This window comes from Phocoena sinus, chromosome 1, assembly GCF_008692025.1.
Source record: "Phocoena sinus isolate mPhoSin1 chromosome 1, mPhoSin1.pri, whole genome shotgun sequence".
Classification (NCBI taxonomy): domain Eukaryota; kingdom Metazoa; phylum Chordata; class Mammalia; order Artiodactyla; family Phocoenidae; genus Phocoena; species Phocoena sinus.
Genome location: NC_045763.1, coordinates 104,510,705 through 104,533,812, shown reverse-complemented (window position 1 = coordinate 104,533,812; position 23,108 = coordinate 104,510,705). Strand labels below are relative to the sequence as shown.

Here is a 23,108-nt window from a genome sequence, read left to right as displayed (position 1 = left end):
TGGATGATATGTGAGAGAGGAAGGTAAATCAGCCTTGGACCTTCTTTTAAGGGACTTATGGCATGTTGAGTCATAAGGGGCACGTGAAAACTCTAACAGGAGGAAAGATATAGTAGCCAAAAAGAGGTACTAGCAAGTGCTGTGGGGTTCCTCAGAAAGTGAGGGTGCGTCCCTCCAAAGGGATTAGTGAAAAGCTTCATGCAGTGTCAACATTTAAATTGGGCCTTTGAAAAATGGCTGGGGAGTAGGGGTTGTGCAGGGGACACTGCGAGGAAGATGATCAGAGTTAGTTAAACGGAGGAGCATAAGCAAAGGCCTAGGCGGGGACATGTGGGGAGTGGTGAAGAGTAGGGCGAGCGGAGCAGTGCAGTTAAGAGCAGGCTGGAGTGGACACACACACGCGTGGTCAGTCGGGAGCCCTCTACGTGATGATGGGGCCGGGGGTTGGGGGAAAGGTTGGTACAAGAATCAAAAGAAGAGCAAGGGCAGGGAGTCCCTGGTGGCGCAGTGGTTGAGAGTCCGCCTGCCGATGCAGGGGACTTGGGTTCGTGTCCCGGTCTGGGAAGATCCCACATGCCTCGGAGCTGCTGGGCCCGTGAGCCACGGCCGCTGAGCCTGCGCGTCCAGCGCCTGTGCTCTGCAACGGGAGAGGCCACAACAGTGAGAGACCCATGTACGGCAAAAAAAAAAAGAAAAAAAAGAGCAAGGGCAGGAACGGAAAGGCAGCAGCTCTAAGAGCCATGCTGGAAGAAGAATCCATTGATAGACCCGAGATGAGAGACATGCCAAGGGAAGCTGAGCGCCGCCAAGGAAACACAGAGGAGAAAAGTAGTCAGTGAGATTCAGACAAGCTGAAAGGTCCGCCAGGTATGGAAACCCCCCAGTCCAAAGCTATCTGAGCCCCAGATAAATGTGGAGTCACATGCTTGGAGAGGAGATCTAGTGAAGATATGGGAGATGTGGAGGTCCATGGGGTCACCGGGGGACAGAGTACAGAGAAGAGGGAAAGGGACAAAATCATAGTGAGCTCCTATTATTGAAGACACAAGCAGAAGAAAAAAGGCAAAAAGGAATAGTAGCCAGTTAGGAAGAAAATCAGAAACGGCTTATGTCCTAGCAGCCAAGGGATGCAAGAATTCCAAGAAGGAAAGGCTGGAGTGATACCTACTGTTTTACTTAAGGACATACCCATCTACTTGCTCCTGGGAGGCTGCGAGCTCCTGAGGCAAGACCTGGTTCCTATACTATCTGCATCCTGCACAATATCTAGAGTAGAATCCTATTATGCTTCAGTTTGGAAAAAATGAGCAACCATGTCAAACCTGCAGAAAAGTCAAGGCAGACAGGTGCTGTGAAAAGACTTCTGCACTGATGACCACGCAACCACTGGTAACCTCCACAGAAGCGCATTTGCAGTAATGTGGTATGGGACTTGGAGAGTAATAGCCAGGAAAAAGGAATAATCAAGATGTAAGTAAGAGAGCGTACAGCCGTGAAAAGACCCCAAAGCAGGCAAGAGGAGATGAAGGGCACAAGTGGGCAGTTTATCCTGGAAAGTCAGCCAGTTGGTTCCTCTCAGCACCTTCTAGGCACTGCGGACATTCGGCCAAGAGTCCCTGCTCAAAAGAAGCTTGTGTTCCAGTTAAGGGGAGAGTGGGAAAACAAGCCCAGAGCGCTGATAAATGCTATCAGGATAAAATAGGCCAACGTGCTGGTGACTGGGGATGGGGGAGGGCTGCTTTTAGCCAGTGTGGTCAGGAAAGGCCCCTCTGAGCAGGTCACCTATGAGTTCAGACCAGAACGAGGAGGAGGCAGGGGTAGAACTCTGGGGTAAGACTGCTTCAGGCAGAGAGACCCGCAAATATAAAAGCACTAAGATGGAGCAAGCCTGGTGTTCAAGGGATAGAAGAAGAGATCAGTGTGACTGGATTATAATGAACGAGGGTGCAGAGGCCTTGGAGTCTGGTTGAAATAGGAAGCACATAAAATTAGGGAATGATAGAGCCTGCTTTATTGTAGAAAGCCCTCTGGTTGCTGTGTGAAAGACGGATTACTGTGGGACCAATTTGGAAGCAAGGACACCAGAATGGAAGAAGTTACGGCAGACCAAGCAAAAGATGATGGACGTTTGGCCTCAGCTTGTAGTGGTGGTGATTCTCAGGAGTAGTCAGATCCAGGATATATTTTGGATATAAAATGAAAAGACACGCTGCCATTTTGAATGTGGAAAGTGAGGAACACAGGAACTGGTATGATACAGGCTCTGGCTTGAGCACCTGGGTGCATAGTGAAGCCACTAACTGAGAGGGGAACGTAACTGACAGGAAGGAATTTGTATCAGGCAAGGCTAGAGTTTTCTTCCAGCCCTTTGAAGTCTGAGGTGCCTGCTGGACATGTGAGTGGGGGTACAGTGGAGTAGGCAGTAAATTTATGTGTCTGGCGCTCGGGGAGAGGTCCAAGCAGAGACATTCATTGGGGAGTCATCAGCACATAAACGGTATTCAAAGCCACAAGTGGCATGGGATCACATAGGGACAGAGTGTATACATACAAAGGAAAAAAGAGCCAAAGGTGGAGCCCTTACCTTTTTCAGAATTTAGGTTTAAAGGATGGGTAAAAATATAGCAAGGTTTGAGGCAAAAAGCTTGAGGAACCTTAGGTTGGTCTCCAGTGTCCTCAGTGAAAGTAGCAGAGAGGGGTTTAGATCCTGGAGATTGTGGACAAGGTTTTAGAATAAGAATTAGAAGGAATATAGTGGAAAACCATCACAAAACTAACACAAGGTTCACTGAGGCAGTAAAGACACCCTAACTGGTAGCAAACTCAGGTGGGCAGGTTGTAGGATTTTCCCCAGCAAGATGATAAAGCTCAGACTTAGAGACTATGGTTGGTGTGGGTTACTCAACTACAATATGAGGACTGGCAAAGAAATGCGGCAGAGGGTCCTTAGGATGTTAACAAGCTCACTGCTGGCATGCTGACCACCAGGATGAGAGCCCAGGAAGTGAAAGTGGCTTCGGAAAAAAGGTCAGGGGGATCACAGTGAGGATGAAGAATAAGTTCAACACATACGAGGGGATCTGAAAGGAGGAAGGCAAAGCACTTGTGGTCACACAGGGAAATATCAGAGTTGACAATCAAGAGGTGATAAAAAATTTTTTTAATTTTTAAGAATTTTTCAAAAATTAAAAAAGTAAATAAAATTTTAAAAAATTAAAAAATTAAAAATTTTTAAAAATTAAAAAAATTTTAAAAAGTAAACAAATTAAAAATATAAATAAATAAATATTTTAAAAATAATAATAAAAATTAAAAGTATAAAAAATTTAAAAAACTAAAAAAAAAAAGGTGAAAGAACTCAGAGTGATGACATGGTCCAGGTGTGGCCATTAAATCTCACAAAGTTGTTATTTTTCTCAGGAGCTAAGATGACCATAGAAGGCGAAGTTCCTGAGTCCTTGCTGACCTGAGCTGGCTGCAGAAACACAAGGAAGGGACAATATGACTAACAGACCATGGGGGTGAAGAAGGGAGGTACAGAGATCTAAACCTTGCTCTCACTTAACATTTACACGACAGTTTCTGGCTCTGGTCTGCAGTCATTCATATCTGCAAATCTTCTTTTAGCCTTCATGCCAGGAGAGGAGGGACAGTAAGCATCTGTTTCCCCAGGTCAAACAGGACCTTGGTGATAGAAGGCTTCGCGCTCCATGGGAACTGACAGGCTCTTCAGTCAACGCAACTTTCCTTAGCTTTTGCTGCTGAGATAACCATGCCCTCTGGCACTACAGACAGGAAACGCAAGGAAGACAGGAGATGCAACTGAGGAACACAGCTGCAAGTCACTTCTTAAAGACTGGATCATTAACTAAGTGAACTTCTTACCACTGAAGCACTAGATCACCTAACCAGGATGTCGCTCCAGTTCCATGGCCTTTGAGAGATCCCAGGAGGCCAGTCATGCCAAATCCTTAATTCCACATTATGAAATTGTGCAGGTTTGTGTTGAGTCAACATGGCTAAGTTGGAACTACACTTCCTGGAAACCTTCTCCCTGTGCAGTTCTGGGTTAGAGTTGGACAAAAGAGACGTTAAGTGTGTGTGAGATTTGGGAGGTGCAAGGGAAGCAACAGCCATTATGCTCTGGTGGTCGTCAGGGTTCAAGGCAGCAAGAGACAGATGCACAGGTGTTGGTGGGCTCCAGTTTGTTCTAGCTCTTCTTTCTGCTCTGCGTTTCTTCCCAAATGCTATCTTTACTGACCAACTCGGCTCCAAGACCACCAGATGCTTGATTGAAAACTCATAGGTGGTAGCTATAAATAGGCAACTACCCTTACGCAGACTCTTATACCAGACCCCCCCCCCCCAAGTCCCGTGTGCCCCACTCGCAGTCCCACTCTGCCTGGCTTCCCGATTCCTCTGCCGGAAACAGCCTGTCCACCCCCGCTAGTGCTTCGGGGGGATGACTAGTGGCTTTTCCTTGATCCCTTTTCAGACCTTCATTTCCCCAGCTCCTCCCAAAATTGTGTAGTCTAATTCCTCTACTAAATGGCTTATTCCATAATATTCACAGTGGCTCTGCTCCTCTGATGGAACACTGATACATAAGCCAAGTACGGAGCAGAAAGCTTCGCCCTCAAGGACTCAGTAACTGACAAAACCCACCTTACATTTATAGCATGGCTTTAGAGTTTTCAAATCCTGTTCACATGATTTAATACTCAGCCTTGAGAGGATTAAATAAGGAAACTGAGGTTCCGAGAAGTTAGGTGACCAAAGAACAACACAAAGACGCAAAAGCCACTTCGAGCCAATCTGTACCGGTGGGTAACCAAAATAACTCAACAAAACATGAAATGATTCAAACAATTCTCTGTCCAAGGATCAGAGACAGAAAAAGCTGAGGCAAGATCTAGCCACAAGGATTATTTTAGAGTGTTCTATAAACTTAACAGCTGCTAGAGGCCCCAGCACTGCCTAGCACCCCTCACTACTCAGCCATTTTCAATCCTCCCCATGTTTGAACAGGCCAGCAGAGTCTGCCAAGTTCTGTGTGAACACCTGGTCCTCCTTTCAGTCTAGGTTAAGGAGAATGGGAGCTTCACATGAGTTTAAACTTGCATCTGGGCATGAACGCACCTGAGCTGTTAGTAAAATTCTCCCCGACTCCTTCCCTTGAGGAACTTTGTCCTCTTTCCCCCAATTTTACTGTTTTCTATGCCCATTTTCTGCTCTTCCTTTGCCTTGTCCATCCTTTCTCCCCAACAAGGCCTTAAGCCTGCCCTTGATATTTACAGACACACTGCCAGATGCCATGGGTGGTACAGAGGTCTATGCCAGCTTCCCCAGTGAGGCCCAGTGAGGAGTACAGTTTGGTAGTTAGACTTGAACAAAAAAAGACTCTGAGTTCACATGCCCTTTAAGGAACAGACCCTTGACTCCATTGATCCAATATTTCATTCCTTCACTCAGCAGCTCTTTATAGCACACCTACTGGGTGCAGAACCACATCATCAGGTGAGTCGATGAGCCAACACCTAGCCGAGTGTCAAAGTTAAGGACGATGGAACAGCGTGGCAGCCTCACAGAAAAGTGGGGGGAGGGATAACTTAGGAGTCTGCGATTAACAGCTACGAACTACTATATATAAAACAGATAAACAACCGAGTCCTACTGTATAGCACAGGGAACTATAGTCAATATTTTGTAATAACTTATAATAAAGAATGTGAAGAAGTTATATATGTATAACTGAATCACTTTTCTGTACACCAGAAACTAACGCAACACTGTAAATTAACTATACTCCAATAGAAAAAAAAAAAAAGAGGGCTTCCCTGGTGGCGCAGTGGTTGAGAGTCCACCTGCTGATGCAGGGGACACGGGTTCGTGCCCCGGTCCGGGAAGATCCCACATGCCGCGGAGCGGCTGGGCCCGTGAGCCATGGCCGCTGACCCTGCGCGTCCGGAGCCTGTGCTGTGCAATGGGAGAGGCCACAGCAGTGAGAGGCCCGCGTACCGCAAAAAAAAAAAAAAAAGAAAAGAAAAGCTGGGAGGAGATGAGTCCTGCAACAATGAGAATCTTTTAAAATATTAAGTTAATAAATGACATGAGGGACTTAGGGAAGACAGAACAGAAAAAATAGACATTCACTCAGGACATCAGGCTTAAACTCCTTTAGGTGACATTCCAGGCTCTTCACAATCTTACGACTCTCTCTCCAGCCTCAACCCTTTCCCTCTGAAGCCCCTACGACTTAACCCTCCATTCCAGCCACCAAAAAGTTTTCTTCACACGCAAGCTTTTGTAAACAGGTGTATTTACTCACGCTCTTCCCTCTGCCTGAAACAAATAACCCGTGCTTTCTCTAGCAGACAAAGCCTACCGATGGCTCAGACTTAATGAAGGCCATCTTGTGGAAACCTTTCCTGATCCGCCCCCAGCCCCCGCCTCCAGCCCCAAGCACAGTTCAGAATGTGCCTACTGAGGGTCGACTCGGCATGGACACCGTGACCATCCCAGGCTCATTTGCTCGTCCGCCGCCCTCGCGGGACTGCGAGCTCCATGGCGGGGCAGAGGGCTCGCTGCTCATCACCACATTCCTAGCCCAGCAACATGCTTGCGGATGCAATGGCTGGGATCACTCCTATCTCAATGAACTTCTGCAAACTGGAATTTTAGAGCCAGAACTAATCTTTGGACCATCATCTAAGTGGGTTAACAGGAGTTACTTAAATCTCATTTGTTTCAGAAATTGCCCCTCATGGATGAATTTTCAGAAAAGCTCTTCGATAAGCTCATCACAGAAAGGGAAAAGCATGCAGTCTGAGCAACCATAACGCACAGCATCATCAACCGAGAGACCAGTTCTCAGCACCCCAGGAAGTGATATCATCTCAATATTCCAAACCCCAAATTTTGCCACATCCGTTTTATTATCACTCTTCGGGGCTAAAGAAGCCAACAACTTGGGTGCTTTGGATCCTTACAAAAGTTTCCCAATCCAGACATAGCACTAAAGCCTAAAAAAAAATGCATATACAGGTAGAGGATACAAGTAGTGATACAAACAGGTATGGAGGATTGTGTCAGCTGTCCCACCTTTTCTGCAAGAGCACCTCTGTCTAAACTAGCCCAGAATGCTCTCCCTTTTCATTAAACTTTCAGCATTTTTTTTTTCTAATGACCCTTAGACACTTCTGGGGTTTTTTGTTTTTGTTTTTGTCTGCGCTGTGCAGCCTGCAGTATCTTAGTTCCCCGACCAGGGATCGCACCTGTGCCCCCTGCAGTGGAAGCTGGACCGCCAGGGGATTCCCCTTAGACACTTCTTCGAGCCACCTCTTTTCCTGGGTATATGTCCTGCCTCCACATAGAGACTGGCAGCTACAGGAGTCGGGTCTGTGACTATGTCCTCATATGCCCGGAGCTCGAGACTAAAGCCTGGCACAGGGTAGTTAATAAGGAGTAGTTACGACCCAGGCCAATGGTGAGACAAGGCACATGCTGCAGGCAGCAGCCCCTGCCCCTTCCCGCAGACGTGGCCAGAGCTGGCCACTTAGGAGAACAGAGATGGCAAGAAGGCAGCCCGTGGTTTGGACTAACCCAGCCACCAGGCACGTGAAGCCTGCACTGGAACCGAAGAAGTACGCTTCCCCACGCTGTGAGCCACTGACACGAAGCCCAGGAAGGAGCAGATGCCAGTCGGGGATGGGAGAGGCTGTGACAACCCCATAAAGGGAGGAACGGGTGGAGGGGGTAGAGAGAGAACAGTGAGAACCATGAGTCGTTTGTCTTCCACACGAGCTGCCAAGGAGAAAATGGAGAAAATCACATGAGGAAGAATGAGGACTTTCTCATCCCTGCCTTTTCACGTGTGGACTCCATTTCTCCTCCCCTACCCCATCCCACCAACCTGTCTTAGAAATGAAGGCACCTGCCATTACTTCGGAAATACTACGGTAGTAACAGAAAAGATAGTACGCACACAACGAAAGATAGTGAGGAGCACACAGATAACCTCTGTCCCTTTATGACTTAAGGCCCACAATACAGACTTTATATATGTATTTCATACATGCGTTGTATATGTCATATACATTATACATGCACACATGAGATACATAGGCGTTTTCTAAACACATCATTTAATCATTCAATAACTCAAAGTCCTAAGACACTGGGGTAAACAAAAACAGACCTGGCCCTGCTTTCATGGTGATTACAGTCTGGGGTGAGACAGACACTCAACCTAGTAAACAGAGCATTATAAATCGATGGCCATGCTCTGAAAGAATGGGTCCAGCGAGAGCCCAGGACAAAGGAACGGACACAGCTGTGTGCTTACTTTACAGGCAGCCTCCCCCCGGGTCAGAATGCGTGCTCACCTCTCCCAGGAAGTGAGGCTTGAACTGGGCTCCAAAGAGTCAAACAAATAGAAGGAACTCCAAGACAATATATAAACACAAGAGGGGCAATGTGTACGCAGATCACATAGCTGTTTCTAAGGGCACGGAGTGAGGGATGCTTGGGAAGACTTCAAGCGGAGTCATCGAAACTTAATTATGGGCTTCTTTACTCTGAGGTCCAAATGGTGTCAATGAACGCACTGGAGAGAACACAGAGCTTGCTTTACCATTGCCATTTCCGTAGGACCAAACATACCTTGCTGTGGGATAACTCCTGTTAGGCCTGTACAGGGGGGTACAACTGGGCAGTATATACCACCTCGCTGCCTCTGTGACACCCCCGAGCTGTGGTAACAGAAGCACTGTCCCCCGTTCCTTACAAGCCGGGTTCAACACTAAGCTTTCTGGGACTCATATTGATGTTCGGAAAAAACTTGTTTGCGGAATAAACTGTTATTAAAGTGGGACTCTGATGAATAGACCACACGATTGCATAAACCTTGTTTCCACAGAAGAAATTCCCCATCCTTCCTCTAAAACTTATGCGTCTCTTATCTGGGGACAGTCTTTTGAAGAGATGCTCTGATAAACTAGCTAAGGGGAACTACATCAGCAATGGTTTTGTGAGCCATTTTCCTCTTAACAAACAACCAAAAATAGGATTATGGCCTGACTTATCACCTTAGTTTAGCAGGCTAGCTTCCTGTGGGCCCCAGCAGACCCCGCCAGCCTCACGCATATGGGTTCTTAGCTTCTCTGTGGGTGCCGACAATGCTGCTGACACCTTTCAGGGTGATTCTGATCCCGTTCTTCCAACCTCCGTGACCCAGAGTTTAATATCCACACTCCCTGAGGTCTCTCTTACTGTTCCAGCTTAAGTCAGCTAATCCCCAAATGGAACACCATCCTGCGCACGCTGATTTACGCCCCCCTCTGAGAAACGGTGCCGCTCATTTTCCTACCTGAAACGCTTTTCCTGCCCTTGGCTCAAACCGCCTTCCAGACCCACGTGCTCCACGGAGCCTCACGATAAAGCAGCTCCCGGCCTGTTTTATCCCTATAATTCTGACAGCTCCATACGCACAGCTATCCCATAATGCATCCACTTAGATGTTTAAAAAAGCACCAACAATCCATCCTGCTGTTCAGTTGTAACTGGCTCGGTTTCCATTTTGGACTCCATTTCCTAATTCCTTTGTCATCTTTCACAGTGTCAGAAACATGGTAAAGGGTCTCTAAATGCTGCTGAAGTACTAAAAAATAAGGCCACAAGGAAAAGCAGGAACGTCATATATCAATAGTTGGGCATAATGTATTTATTCGCGACTGTGTTCACTTCGACCAACGTGACCGAGTGCCTGCCACGGTACTATGGTCTTAACTTGGAACATACTGTATGGATTTCCCAATCAAAGATGATGGACTATAATGCCTTCTAATAAATAAGGAAATATATGGATGTGCCAGCCTTCAGAAAATGGAAAAAATGAACAGCTGCGCCAAAAGTGGTTTGGTTTTGCTTTTTTTAAACTCCTCACTGCAGCATAAGCCAATAGCAGCACACTGGACAGACACCAGATCAGCTAACATTCTGTTCTGAGGACATCCTAGAGGGGCAGTGCATTTATAAAGCACTATCCACCCCTTTGCCCCCAGAATAGCATATGACAGCAAGCCACCTCAAATGCAGTGGAGAATTCACTCCCAGAGTGTTCTCGATGAGCCCCCAAAAGACCCATGTCCAAGACATGGGTCAAAACCAGCATCCACAGGTGCACCTCAAAGTAGCCAGAGGGCTGGGCAGCAGCCGGCATGCAGTAAGGACTGAGCTCATAACACATAACCAACAGCATGGAGGGTTCCAGAAGGTTTCCTTTTCACTGTTAATGTATCCAACATCACTTGTGCCCTCCCCTTTCGGGCTAAGAGAATGAAAAGGAAGAAAGTCCCCAAATGCTAGAACACATCGCTTAGCCAATTAAGGCTACTGATTGGCAACGTCGGAATTTCAACCCTCCTACTCTACAGGAAGGTGGAAAATCCAAAGTGGTGTCAACGTTTGGACCCAGCTAAAGGTGTCCGTTGTCTCTTCTCGCTGTGGTTTGGGGTGTCAGGAAAAGGAGAACCATGGTGCATAACTGTCTACTGGTTCGACATGAGAGCTAAATGGGGAAGAAAACACAAATCACATTGCTGAGGGCTGAAACTTGATTACTCAACCGCAACTTACTTGTGGCTGATATCCTCAACGAAACTTACTTAAAAAAAAAAAAAAAAAGGGGCTTCCCTGGTGGCGCAGTGGTTGAGAGTCCGCCTGCCAATGCAGGGGACACGGGTTCGTGCCCTGGTCCGGGAGGATCCCGCATGCCGTGGAGCGGCTGGGCCCGTGAGCCATGGCCGCTGGGCCTGCGCGTCCAGAGCCTGTGCTCCGCAACGGGAGAGGCCACGGCAGTGAGAGGCACGCGTACCGCAAAAAAAAAATCAGTAATAAGGAACAGTCTGCCATCTAGAAACGCTTTATTGGTTTTACTGTTTTTGTGATTTTTCCCAGAGGTCCATCAAAAAATGCAGTTAGTGGTGGGGATACCTCGGTGACCTAGAGCACCGTGAGGAAAGATGCCAGTTTCACCACACAGGATGGGCTAGGAGGAGGAAGTAGTTGCTGCTGCAGTGACAGAACAGCAAACAGCTCCCAGAGCCCTCAGGGGCACCAAAGCCCCGTTGCAGAGAGGTGCCAGGCAGATGAGATAAAAGGTGCAGGCTGCACACAGGAGTGCTGGGCAAGATGGGCGAGGAGCCAGGGCTGGACCAAGCGGCCCATCTGGACCACAGCAGGGATCAGCATGAACTCGAAGAATTCTGGAGATGGAAGGGGGCCTTGGGATCAGCTAGCCCAGCCCCTTACCTTACAGAGGCTAAGAGCTATTCAGCAACTTGTTCAAGGTCACAAAACTAGTGAGTGGAAGATCAAGGGCCAGAATCCCAGCCTCCTGTTTTAAAAGACAAGGACACAAATGTTATCACATCTTAACTAACTGTATCAATCCCTTTCTATGTTTTCCAACATGTGTTTGACTCTGAATATCTGTACTAAGACAGAGAGCAGTATAGTGTATTGTGGTTATGAGCCCAGACTCTGCAACCAGGCCATCTGGGCTTGAACCCAAGCAGCTGGACCACTTGTGTGACTTTGAACAAGTTACTTCACCTCTCTGTGACTCAGTTTTCTCTTCTATCAAATGGAGGTCCTAACAGTACCTACCTCACGGGGTTATGAAGCCTACTAAATGAGTTAATATATAGAAAATGCAGGGCCTGGCACAAAATAAGTGTTACATAAAAGATAGGAAGAAATTTTTTTTATTTATTAATTTATTTATTTTTGGCTGCGCTGGGTCTTCGTCGTTGGGTCTTCATTGCTGTGTGCAGGCTTTCTCTAGCTGCAGCGAGTGGGGTCTACCCTTCATTGCGGTGCCCGGGCTTCTCATTGCCGTGGCTTCTCTTGTTGCGAAGCACAGGCTCTAGGTGCGAGGGCTTCAGCAGTTGTGGCACTCGGGCTGAGTAGTTGTGGCTCGCGGGCTCTAGAGCTCAGCCTCAGTAGCTGTGGTGCACGGGCTTAGTTGCTCTGCGGCATGTGGGATCTTCCCAGACCAGGGATCAAATCCGCGTCCCCTGCATTGGCAGGCGGGCTCTTAACCACTGTGCCACCAGAAAGTCCCAGGAAGGAATTTCTTAAGGAGGAAATAATCCTCATGTTGGCTCCTCCCCGGCCTACCTGCTCCCAACTCCCATTCATCCTAGTCACAGGTTAAGACCTTTTCCCTACAACACCTGGGACTAATGCTTCTAAAACGTCACTGCTTAGTCTCCTAATCCCTTCGGCCAGACCCAGTCAGATGTTAAATTGGCCAAAATGACATGAGAGGTGAAAACTTTGGCTACTACTCACCCAGCCCACTACCCCTCGGATAGGCACTTCCAAGACCCTGGACTCAGAAGTTACCTCTTTTGACCCTCACCTCCTGCCTTTCTGGCCCACCCACTCCCTTGTGCCTCTGAATCTGCTTTTTTACCCTCATCCTGTCCTCCAGGCCCTCAAACCTTCTGCGACTCACCAGGCCTTCCAGCCTCTCAGCTGCCTGTCCCACCTGGGCTCCTTGGCCAACTGTCTCCATGATGCTGTCAGAGCTTTCTACAGATACCCGCACCCCTCCTCTCACGGCAATATCACACCATGTCCCTGCCTTGTTCCCCGGATGCTGAACCTGGTGGAAGAAAGTCAGGAAACCAGGCTGAGTGCCTCCACTACAGACCTAAGCTAGCCCCACCCTTCATGGCTAACTGACCGCCTACCACATTCCCACAGAGCCCAGCCCGTCCCACTCTCCTCTAGCTCTGACGCTCTGAACATGGCCTTTGCCTCAGAATTCACCAAGGAAGCCCAGGCCACCACATAACCCATGTGTGAAGCCCTCTACTAGACAAGCGTTTCTCAAAATTTAGCACTCGAATCCCCTGGGGATATGGTTAAACCACAGACTCTGATTCAGCAGACTAGACTGGGCCCTGAGATTTTTCCCAGGTGCTGCCGACGATGTTAGTCCCCAGACCCCACTTTGAGTAGCAAAGTTCGAGGGATTTACATACGTGAAGTTCAATGTGTGCATTTTCCTAGACACATTATTTTTAATCTTCATGACAAACCTGCAAGAGAGGTAGCAGTCCCTTTTTACATGTGTAGAAAATGAGATTCCAAGAGGTTAAGAAACCTGTCCAGTTTCACAGTGCTGAAGGGTAGGATTCAAATGGAGGGCTGATTCCAAAGCCTGAGCCCTATTTTTTCTCTCCATATGTGATTTTGAAGAGCAGAAACAGTTTAGAAACACACGTCATGGTTTATTTGTAATATAAACTACTGAAATCTTAGCTGATGAAGATGGGAGAAAGATGGGTTATAATACTGCCCCGGAGTCCCCGTGCTGGAGATTCCAACTGACAGCTGAAGGCCTCAATGCAGCTGTCAGAAGGTTAATTCCACCAATCAACATGGACGAGGACACCCAGAGGAACATGGGGGAAACTTTCAAAAATTTATACAGAGAATGAAAGGGAACATATAGATGACCTCTAGCTGATAGGTCTGGGGATTCTGTGGCCACTCGCAGGGCTAAAAAGGCTGAGAGCACTGCAGAAACCATGTGTCCTACAGCACACAGCTCCTGCCCTATCCCCCTCCACCTCTCCCTTCCATCCTCTCCACAGCCTCCAAATCCAAGGCTTCTCTTTCTCTCTCTGGTTTTCGTGCAGCATTTGACTATTCCCTCTTTAACAAATCTACCTACATCCATCTCTGCTTGGCTTCTGATAGAGTGATCTCCTGGTTCTTCTGCCACCCCTGTGACTACTCCTTCTAGAACTCTCCCATTTCCTGCCCCCCAACTACAGGCATTCCCATGAACTTGCTCTTGACCCTCGCCTCCATCATCCAGGTGGTGCTGCACCTTCTGGGGATACCATCCACCACACATCTAGTGCATCCTGTCCCACCGTTGGAGGGCAGATCTGAGTTGGCTCTGTTCGCTGCAGAATCCCCAGCGCTCAGAACAATGCTTGGCCTGGAGCTGCAGGCACTCTCTCAATATTTGCTGAATAAATAGATGAGCTACTCGCCATGTCACTGAGCTTCTCATCTTCCATCTTCAAACTGCCCATCCTAAGGCCAGGCTGGGGTTCAGGGGCTGTGGTTCCCCAAATAAGAGACAGAAATGTCGATTTCCATCCAATCACAGCACACATAGGAAATGGGACTAGCTGTATGGCTCTCAGGGTAGACAGGGCTTCAGGTTTCGAGGCTGCTCTGATCTGTGGGCTCCAGGGGCTGAGGGTGTCAGTTGTCACAGTCAGTGCTTTTGAGATCTTGGAAAATTTTCCTCCACACCAACTGTAGTCTTTGTGAAGCAACAGAATGAGACCCAGTAATGAGACCTACCTACAACCCACCTGAACCCCATGTGGATCCCTTACCATGGCCCACAAGCTGGGAGGTTCTAGCCCAGTCCAGCCCTAAGTAAGAACAAGGAAGTAACAAGATTATTAGTACGTTCTTGGCTTGGTGTCACTTTTAAGGTCTGAGAAGTGACCCATCTGTCTGCATTACTGCCTCTGTTTCAGGATTCCAAGGTAGCACCCATCCCGAAATGTGCCTTGAAAACCCTTACGCTCAGTTCTGTTCTCCACGGTTCTAAGCCAAATTTATTCTAGACAGTGCAACAGTGGCCGAACACTGTTTCCCCATTCCCCTGAAATATCCTGAGGGATGCAAATGCTTTCACATTTGGCACTTATAAAGGTGCAAAGCAGGATGCAATTAAGGTCCCCAAACATCATACTTAAACTTGAATCAGGCTGCTTAGTGACTGCATAATCCTGCACAAACACATAGGGAGTGTTGTGGAGAAATCAGCCTTTGAAGAACACAAATGTGCCCATGGCGCCAGCATCTCTAGTCTCCTGGAAATAGCATTGCTGGTCCACGACAGTGTTAACTACTGGGTCTAATTCTGTTGCTTCGCAAAGACTACAGTTGGTGTGGAGGAAAATATTCCAAGATCTCAAAAGCACTGACTGTGCCAACAGCAGCGCTTTGCCTTTTCCAGAAGATAAACTACAGAGAATTTTTGCCGGTTCAAGTTATTTTCCCAAAGCGAAGAGTCAAAGGGCCTTGCTACCCTGCCTTTAAGAAACCAAGGCGATTAAACAGAATAGCTATGAACTGCCCTGACAGCTCCCCCCAACTTCGTTCGATAAAGTGAGACGCAGACACGCTGACAGACAAGCACACACCTTATTTAACTGCCAGACACGGCACTAGTATGGAAATGTACATTCAACCTATGGGGTAGAAATCAGCTCAGCAGCTCGGCACAGAAACAAAATAGACATATAAATGCCGACTAGCACGACTACCTTGTAAGGAATGATCACTGACAACTAGAGTTCCTATTCAGCAGGCTACAGCCGGGGCAGGCATTAATCAGCTTGGCAGATACAGGAATTCTGTTAACAAGGCTAAAATGAGAGCCGAGCACTCTCTGAAGTCCACAGCACTTCAAAGACCGTTGCGCTGGATGGATTGACTAGGGTTCCTCCTGCCAGCCTTTCTCCTCCAGCGCTTTCTGGAGGAAGCTGCAATTTGGTCCCTTTCCTCAGAGCAGGGGTGGTGACGCCTTAGGGGTTGCAGAGATGTCACATCTATGAGGTGCATCCTGGCACTGCCTCTCCCTTCCGGAATCGTGCCTGGGCTGCACTCGCCCCAGACCTTCCTCTTTTTAACCGCACTTTTGCTTTCAAACCAGTATTATACTTTTTCGTCTAAACTCATCTTGAGTGATACACAAAATAAGATTATGGTGAACATCGGTCAATCTTTCCTTAGTTGAGACCAAATTTGGGTCCTGTGATCAAATTCTGGCTCAGCCATGCAGTAGCTGTATGATTCTGGACAAGTTATTTAACTTTTCTGGGTGTCAGTTTCCTCATCTGTAATATGGAGAAAATAGCAGACCTTTCTCAAAATGTTGCCGTGAGAATTCAATAAGAAAATGTCCGTAAGAGCCTGACGCTTGGTATGCACGCTATAAATAGCAGCTATTATTACTCTGTACCTGTTAGGTGCAGAGCCCTGTGTAGAAGCTATGAGAAAAGACCAAACAAAATACTCAGTATACGGACACATGTACCTTATATATGAGTGGCTATGCCTGGGCAGTGGGAGGGTGGGCACATTCATCCTTTTACCTTATATCCTTTATAAGTGACACCAAGACTGCAAGCTGTCCCCCAAATCTGTTCTTCTCTTCTTCCACAGTAGCCAGCACACGGCTCCCACATTCCTCTGCATTTCCCGGCTTCCCTTGCAATTAGTGTGGCCTGGACTAAATCCTCTGCCATGGACTGTGTGCAGAAGTGATGGGGGCCACTGCCGGGCTTAGCCCAGGAAGACTACATGCTCTTTCCCCTTTACAGGACTGGAAGGGCAATGGTGACAACCCTTTCTAAGTGATCTTAGAAACTAGGGGCTGGGGCTTCCCTGGTGGCGCAGGGGCTTCCCTGGTGGTGCAATCTGCCTGCCAATGCAGGGGACGTGGGTTCGAGCCCTGATCTGGGAAGATCCCACATGCCACGGAGCAACTGGGCCCGTGAGCCACAACTACTGAGCCTGCGCATCTGGAGCCTGTGCTCCGCAACAAAAGAGGCCGCAATAGTGAGAGGCCCGCGCACCGCGATGAAGAGTGGCCCCAGCTCGCCACAACTGGAGAAAGCCCTCGCACAGAAACGAAGACCCAACACAGCCAAAAATAATTAAATAAATAAATATAAAATAAATTTCAGAAAAAAAAAAAAAAGAAACTAGGGGCTGAAGACAGCAGAACTGCCCATCAGCCTGGGAGCCAGAATGCCTGTGTGCAACAGCGATCAGACCCAACCATTTCATCCAAAACATCCCCAAGAAGAGTTAGGAAAGACACTTCCATTGTTTGAACCACTGTTCTTTGATTCCATTTGTTAGAGCAATTTAGCCTACCTAATACAATAATACATTACCCTTCTATGTTATTTGGATTTTAAAATATAGATGTAATGTTTTTGTTGTTTAAAAACTACTTCGATGGATTTGCAAGTATTTTTTTTAAAAGACACACATTAAGAGAGTATCTTAGTGACTTCCCTGGTGGTCCAGTGGTTAAGACTCCACGCTCCCAATGCAGGGGGCCCGGGTTCGATCCCTGTTCAGGGAACTAGATCCCACATGCCGCAACTAAAGATCCTGCATGCTGCAACAAAGATCCCACATGCCGCAACTAAGACCCGGCACAGCCAAATAAATAAATAAATAAATATTTTTTTAAAAAAAGAGAGAGAGAGTATCTTAATCCCCCTCCACAATTTTCATACCTTCCTCTCTAATTCATGCTCCACGCTAGGACTGGCCTCCTCAAACACATCACCACGTTGTATCAATCTCACACTGCAAATTTTCAATGGCAACCCATGACCCACAGAAAAATGATATACACGTGCATTCATTCAGTCAGCCAATATTTATGAAACACGTACTCTGTGCCAGACACTCGATTAGTAAGAGGAATACTATAGTGAACAACACCAACCTGGTCCCTGCCCCACGGGATACAATCAGGGTGAGGATTTAGACCAGGAAGAGATAATCATATACAGTGAGATAAAGAAGTGCTCTGATGGGAGAAGCACAGGCTGTGTGGCAGCACCCACAGGCCAACAAGCCCACCCACATAGTGAAGACTTCAGCACTGCAAGAATAGCCTTCAGAATCCATCCCAGACCCACTTTTCCAGTTTGCCCTCCTAGTATCCCTCCTCCCACCTTCAGTTACCTGGAACTTACATGCCCTTTTTGAATGAACCAGGCACTTTCACTCATCCACACTGGATGCCTTTCCCCAGAGCCTGGAAGGCTCTTCCATCCTTTCTTTCAAAATACTAATTATCCTCAAGGCTTAGCTTAAATGTCATCTCTTCAGCAAAGTCAACCCTGACCCCAAGTCAAAATTAATCACGCTCTTCCTTGCTTCCTACCAGCGCTTGGTTTCTATGTCAGGTATTTCATTCTGGCTTGTAGTTGGCTGCTTTATTAACTGTCTGCCCACCCCCACTGACCACTCAGTGAGACACTGTGTCTTGATCATTTGTCTGGGACGCTCTTACGGACACACTGGGCATTCAAGAAATGCTGTATTAAGTGGATGGATGAGACGAGTCAGACATGGGCAATGGAAGTGAAAACCTGCTTTATGAAGCTGAGTGGGTTCTGTTGTGACTGTGATAGGTACACTCATTTAGGGAAGCTTTATGGAGGAAGTAGTTTTAGGGGGAAAAGTAAATACACAGGTAAGAGGAGAGAAGCAGGAGAGGCATTCCCAGGTCATGGGAAATGGAAAGGCCAGAAGATTCACATACATTCTATGTAAAGGATAGCAAACAGGTTCCTTAGAATGAAGCATCTGAATCAGACAGAAGACTAGAGGGGAGAGAATACAAGGGGCAGAACATCCTCAGAAGGAAATCATAAGGGACTAATGAGCTAAGGTGGGACCTCCAGAAACGATCCTTCAGGAAAACGATGAACTTAAAAGGGAGGCTGGAGGAAAAAGTCCAACAGGTACAGATGTCAGATCTGTGTGGGGAGCTGTCAGAACCCGAGCTAGGACAGTAACTTTAGATACAGGAAGGACAGGGAAGACGCTCGAGTCTGCACTATGGGAAAAGGAACAGAGTTGGGCGACAGTATGAACGTAGAGGTCAGAGAGTGACAGCAAGATTATGCCCAGGTTGCAATACAAGAGCAAAGATGATCTAGCATATCATTATATTGGGTTTCAGGAATCAGTACAGTGCTAGAGTAGGAGTACCACAGGGAGGGCCTCCCGGAGGTCACACGGAAGCCACACCAAGTGAGACTCGGTACAGCAAGCTATCAGGTGAACATGAAGTGCAGGGACTGTTAGGGGACAAGGCATTGGCTGGTGACACCACACACACTGCCTGTGTGTAGTTGACATGAGATGTCCAGCCAGGGCAGGATATACTGGAATACCTCCGAGACTTCCCCAAGCTGTACTTTCCCCACTTCTATTTTTGCTTTTGCTGGTCTCTTTGCCCCCTCTCCCTTTTTCTCCCTCACCATAGTTACTCACGGACATTCTTTTCAAATTTCTACCTGGCCTCACCCTCTTAACTAGTACAGGGGCTGTGAATCGCACAACTTAGGGGAGGGCCATTCACACAGAGGACGAAGTGAACAGCAGCTCCTAGAGTTGTGCACTCAGTGCACGGTCTGTGCAACCAGTAGCCGTGGCCCTGCTTGACCCAGACACATCAGCCAATTATGTAATGGGTGTGGACTACCACCAGCAGTGTGCAACAAACGGAAAACTTACAAGGGTCCCAGAGTGAAAGGAAGAGAATAAAAGCACTAGGACCACAGACCACAGAAGAGATGCTACAAAATTAGGTGAAAGATCTGGACGCTTTCTGCACCTGGTTGCAGCTAAAGCAATGTGGCTGGGTGAGCCCTTTTAGGGGCGGAGCTCCAGAAAACCCCTCAGACATGAAGGAAAAAAACACAGTAGCAGCTAGAAAGCCTGCCCCCGCCCCCCACCAGCAGCAGGAGTCATGGGAGTTGGGACAGTGTGGAGCCTGGTGCCAGATGGACGGGAGTGGCTGTGGAAGGTCTCCACTGGGACCCTCTGACCGTAAGTGCAGAGTAGTCATTTACCCTGGGTGCAGCTGGGACAGACACCACACACCATGGTGCTTTATAAAAGATTCAGCTCTGCCTTCTCTAGCGGTGTGGAAGAGAACCCCTGGTCAGGTCACAGAATTCCTTCTGTTCTGGTTGACAGTGACCAAAGGGCTTCAGGAATAGCAAAGCTTTTAAGAGTCAGCCTTCCTGATCCGTGGTGGGCACTTAATCAGCAGATTATTTCTGTGGCTGATAACTACTTGGTTATATTAATATAACCATATTATACGATGTGAAGATGGTGTCTGTGTGTATGGGTGAATGGAAGATGGAGAGGGGAAAAAAAAAAATCACACCAAAGATTCCTTGGGTTGGGGGAGGGCGCTGGGCCAAATAATCAAGAGGCACCACGGTTGAGAGAGGGTGGAAAACAGGGGACAGTAAGGGAGAAAAAGTAACAGGTAGGAAAAGTTGAAGAAACCAAGGTTCCCAGGTCTTTGTGTGCAAATATGCAGCGAGGCAGCTTCAGAGGAGCTGAAGGAGAAGACTGAGGCAGAAGAGCTAGCCACAACTAACATGACAGAGGGACCCGCGCACCGATTTTTACTGTAGCGCTCGGGGCCACCCGGTGACCTTCGCAGAAGGAAGTTGGCGGATCCTCTCGCTTCCCTGGAAAGGCAGCCCGGCGCGGGGGAGTGTGTGTGGAGTGCGGTTCGGCCGGTCTCGGCCATGGCGGGGCAGATCAAAGCCGCGGATTTCCGCTCCCGAGCCGGGGACGCGGGCCGGGACCACAGGCACCTTCCGGGCCGGGAGTTCAAGGTGAGCCGGCCGCGGGCGGCTAACAGGTAGGGAGGGCCCGGGGAAGCCGGCCTGGGGCCACTCCCCCCCGCACATGTGCGGGCGAGGCTCGGCCTGGAGCACGGCGACTCGCACCCCGCGCGATTCGCGCCCGCTCCCCGCCGGGCCCCGCCGCCCGCGGATCCCGGCCCGCTCTCCCGGGAGTGGCCCCGGCACCGTCGGCGCCCCAGGCCGCGCGCGGCAGCCGCGCCCCACCGGTCCCCCCGCGCCTGGCCGAGCCCCCCGCGCCCCGCCGGGCCCCGCGCGCACTCACCCAGCGACAGGAGCGCCAGCAGCAGAGGCCTCGGCGCCAGGCGCCCCATGCTCGCCGGGCGGGAGCGACTCTCCCCCTCCTCCTCCTTTCCCGCCGCCTCTCCTCCTCCTCCTCCTCCAGCTCCGGCTGCTCCAGAGTCAGCGCTCCTCCGCCTGGGCCGCGCGCCTGCTCCGCTCTCCTCGCAAGCCGAGAAATCCCAGCGCTGGGGCCGACGTGCGCCCCTCGCTCCGCTCCCGCCCGCCCGCCCGCCTCCGCCCGCCTCCGCCCTCCTCCTCCAGCCGGCCGGGCACCGGGAGCCGGGCGCCAGGGCCGCCCAGCCGAGCCGAGCGTGTAGCCCCGACCGCTTCCCGAAAGCAGGAGGGAGGAACCGCAGCGCTCGCCCGCCCGCGCCTCCCATCCGGCGCTTTGCCAGCAACAAACACAAACTTTCCCAAGCCCCTCCCCGCTCCAGGTAACAGAGGCAGGGCCGGGGCCACCCGCTTAAAGGGGAGGAGACGCCGAAGCCCCCCCATCTCCCCCCTCGGGGCCCCCGCCCCGCGGCAAACTTTCCTCCGACCTTTAAAAGTTGGCCTTAGAAAGACTCATCTGGAAATCCCATCGCTTGAGCTCCATTCCGAGCCACCCCGCGTTCCACCACTCTGGAGTCACCCACGCGGGGCTCCAATTCCCTCAGCTAACTCCCCGCACCTTCACCCACTTGTCCTGAGCTAAGCACCCCACCAACCAGCCGCTTGGACCTGGCTAAATATTATTCAAATATGACTGAAAGAGATGTAAGGACTTTCTTTGTTTTTAAATATTTCTTTTAGTTATTTATTTGGTTGCACCAGGTCTTAGTTGCAGCAGGCAGGCTTCTTAGTTGAGGCATGCATGTGGGATCTAGTTCCCTCACCAGAGACTGAACCTGGGTCCCCTGCATCGGCAGTGCAGAGTCTTAACCCCTGTGCCACCAGGGAAGTCCTGAGAGGAAAGGACTTTAAAGGCTGCGGATTCTCGCCTCCAAGGTGCAGAGGCCTTATTAAGTGTTTGGTGCCTTGCCCTGGGATTCACATCGAAGTGTCAAGACCAGAACCCAGATCTCACAGGCTCTGCTCACTGCCCTGAGGCTGGGTGGGCCTGCCTCGCCTCTCCTCACCCACCTCCTTCCTTCTCAGGGGTGCCTATGGCACTGATTAACACTCCCCACAAATAGACCCATGGGGGGAGGGGGGCAGACCCTGGGAACCCAAGTGTATTAATAGCTACAGTACTTCATATGGAATGTACTCTTTAGACTTTTTATTTATTGCTTTAAGTGGACACAACTGTTTGCCAATAAAGATTCTTTTTTTCCCCCCATAATGGGGCTTTGTGCTTTTGATTTGAATACAAAAGGCCCGGTATTGGGGGAAAAAAATTAGTGTTCATTGTTTAAAACTTGACAAGGATAATTCAAACATACAGGGAGCAGAACTGGTGCCCCCGCTCCCCAATACCACAGCCTTTAATTAATATATGCAAAACAAATCACAGATGTTAATGGGAAACTGCCCCAGTTGGGGAGAGGAACATTGCTTTTACTCTGATAATCATTATTTCCACTAACAAGTGTTTCTTATTTCCACTAACAAAATTGCCTAAATTTAGCCAGGTATGAACCCTTCTGCAAGAGGCTCTTAAAAATTCATACCTGGTGGGACAATAATGTGAATGTACTTAACGCCATTGAACTGTACACTTTAAAAACAGTCAAAATGGTAGATTCTATGTTATATATATTTTAACACGATAAAAAAATTTTATTTTTTATTATTTTATTTTATTTTATTTTTGTTGGGGGGGCTGCATTGGGTCTTCACTGATGCGCGCAGGTGCCCTGGCTTCTCATTGCAGTGGCTTCTTTGGCGGAGCACTGGCTGTAGGCGCACGGACTTCAGTAGTTGTGGCGTGCAGGCTCAGTAGTTGTGGCACATGGCCTTAGTTGCTGGCCTGTGGGATCTCCCCGGACCAGGGATCGAACCCATGTCCCCTGCATTGGCAGGCGGATTCTTAACCGCTGTGGATTCTTAACTGCTGCGCCACCAGGGAAACACAAAAAAAATTTTTTTCAATTCATTTTTGTCACCAAGCCTTTTTTCATGCCATTTACCCACCCTACAATTCCTCTCCATTTCCCATCCCATAGAATTTTTCAGGCAAATTTTTCAATTTAATTCAATCAACCTTAAATGCAAGCCTAATATTAGGCCTTGGGGGATGCTGGAACTACAGAGAAGAGTAAGGCCTGGCTTCTCCAGAAGCTCAAATCTTTCCCTTTCTTAACTATGCACAGT

General features: G+C 48.8%; 1 protein-coding gene across 1 annotated transcript in view; it reads right to left on the bottom strand.

Moving 5' to 3' along the window:
* The window catches only part of PTGFRN (prostaglandin F2 receptor inhibitor), an 85,653-nt gene extending 64,637 nt beyond the window's left edge, over positions 1-21,016 (bottom strand). Inside the window, exon 1 of the mRNA XM_032643800.1 lies at positions 20,797-21,016. Within this exon, the coding sequence (XP_032499691.1) occupies positions 20,797-20,845 (49 nt within the window). The 5' untranslated portion in view covers positions 20,846-21,016. The remainder of the gene's footprint in view (positions 1-20,796) is intronic.
* Between the last annotated feature and the right edge of the window lie 2,092 nt (positions 21,017-23,108).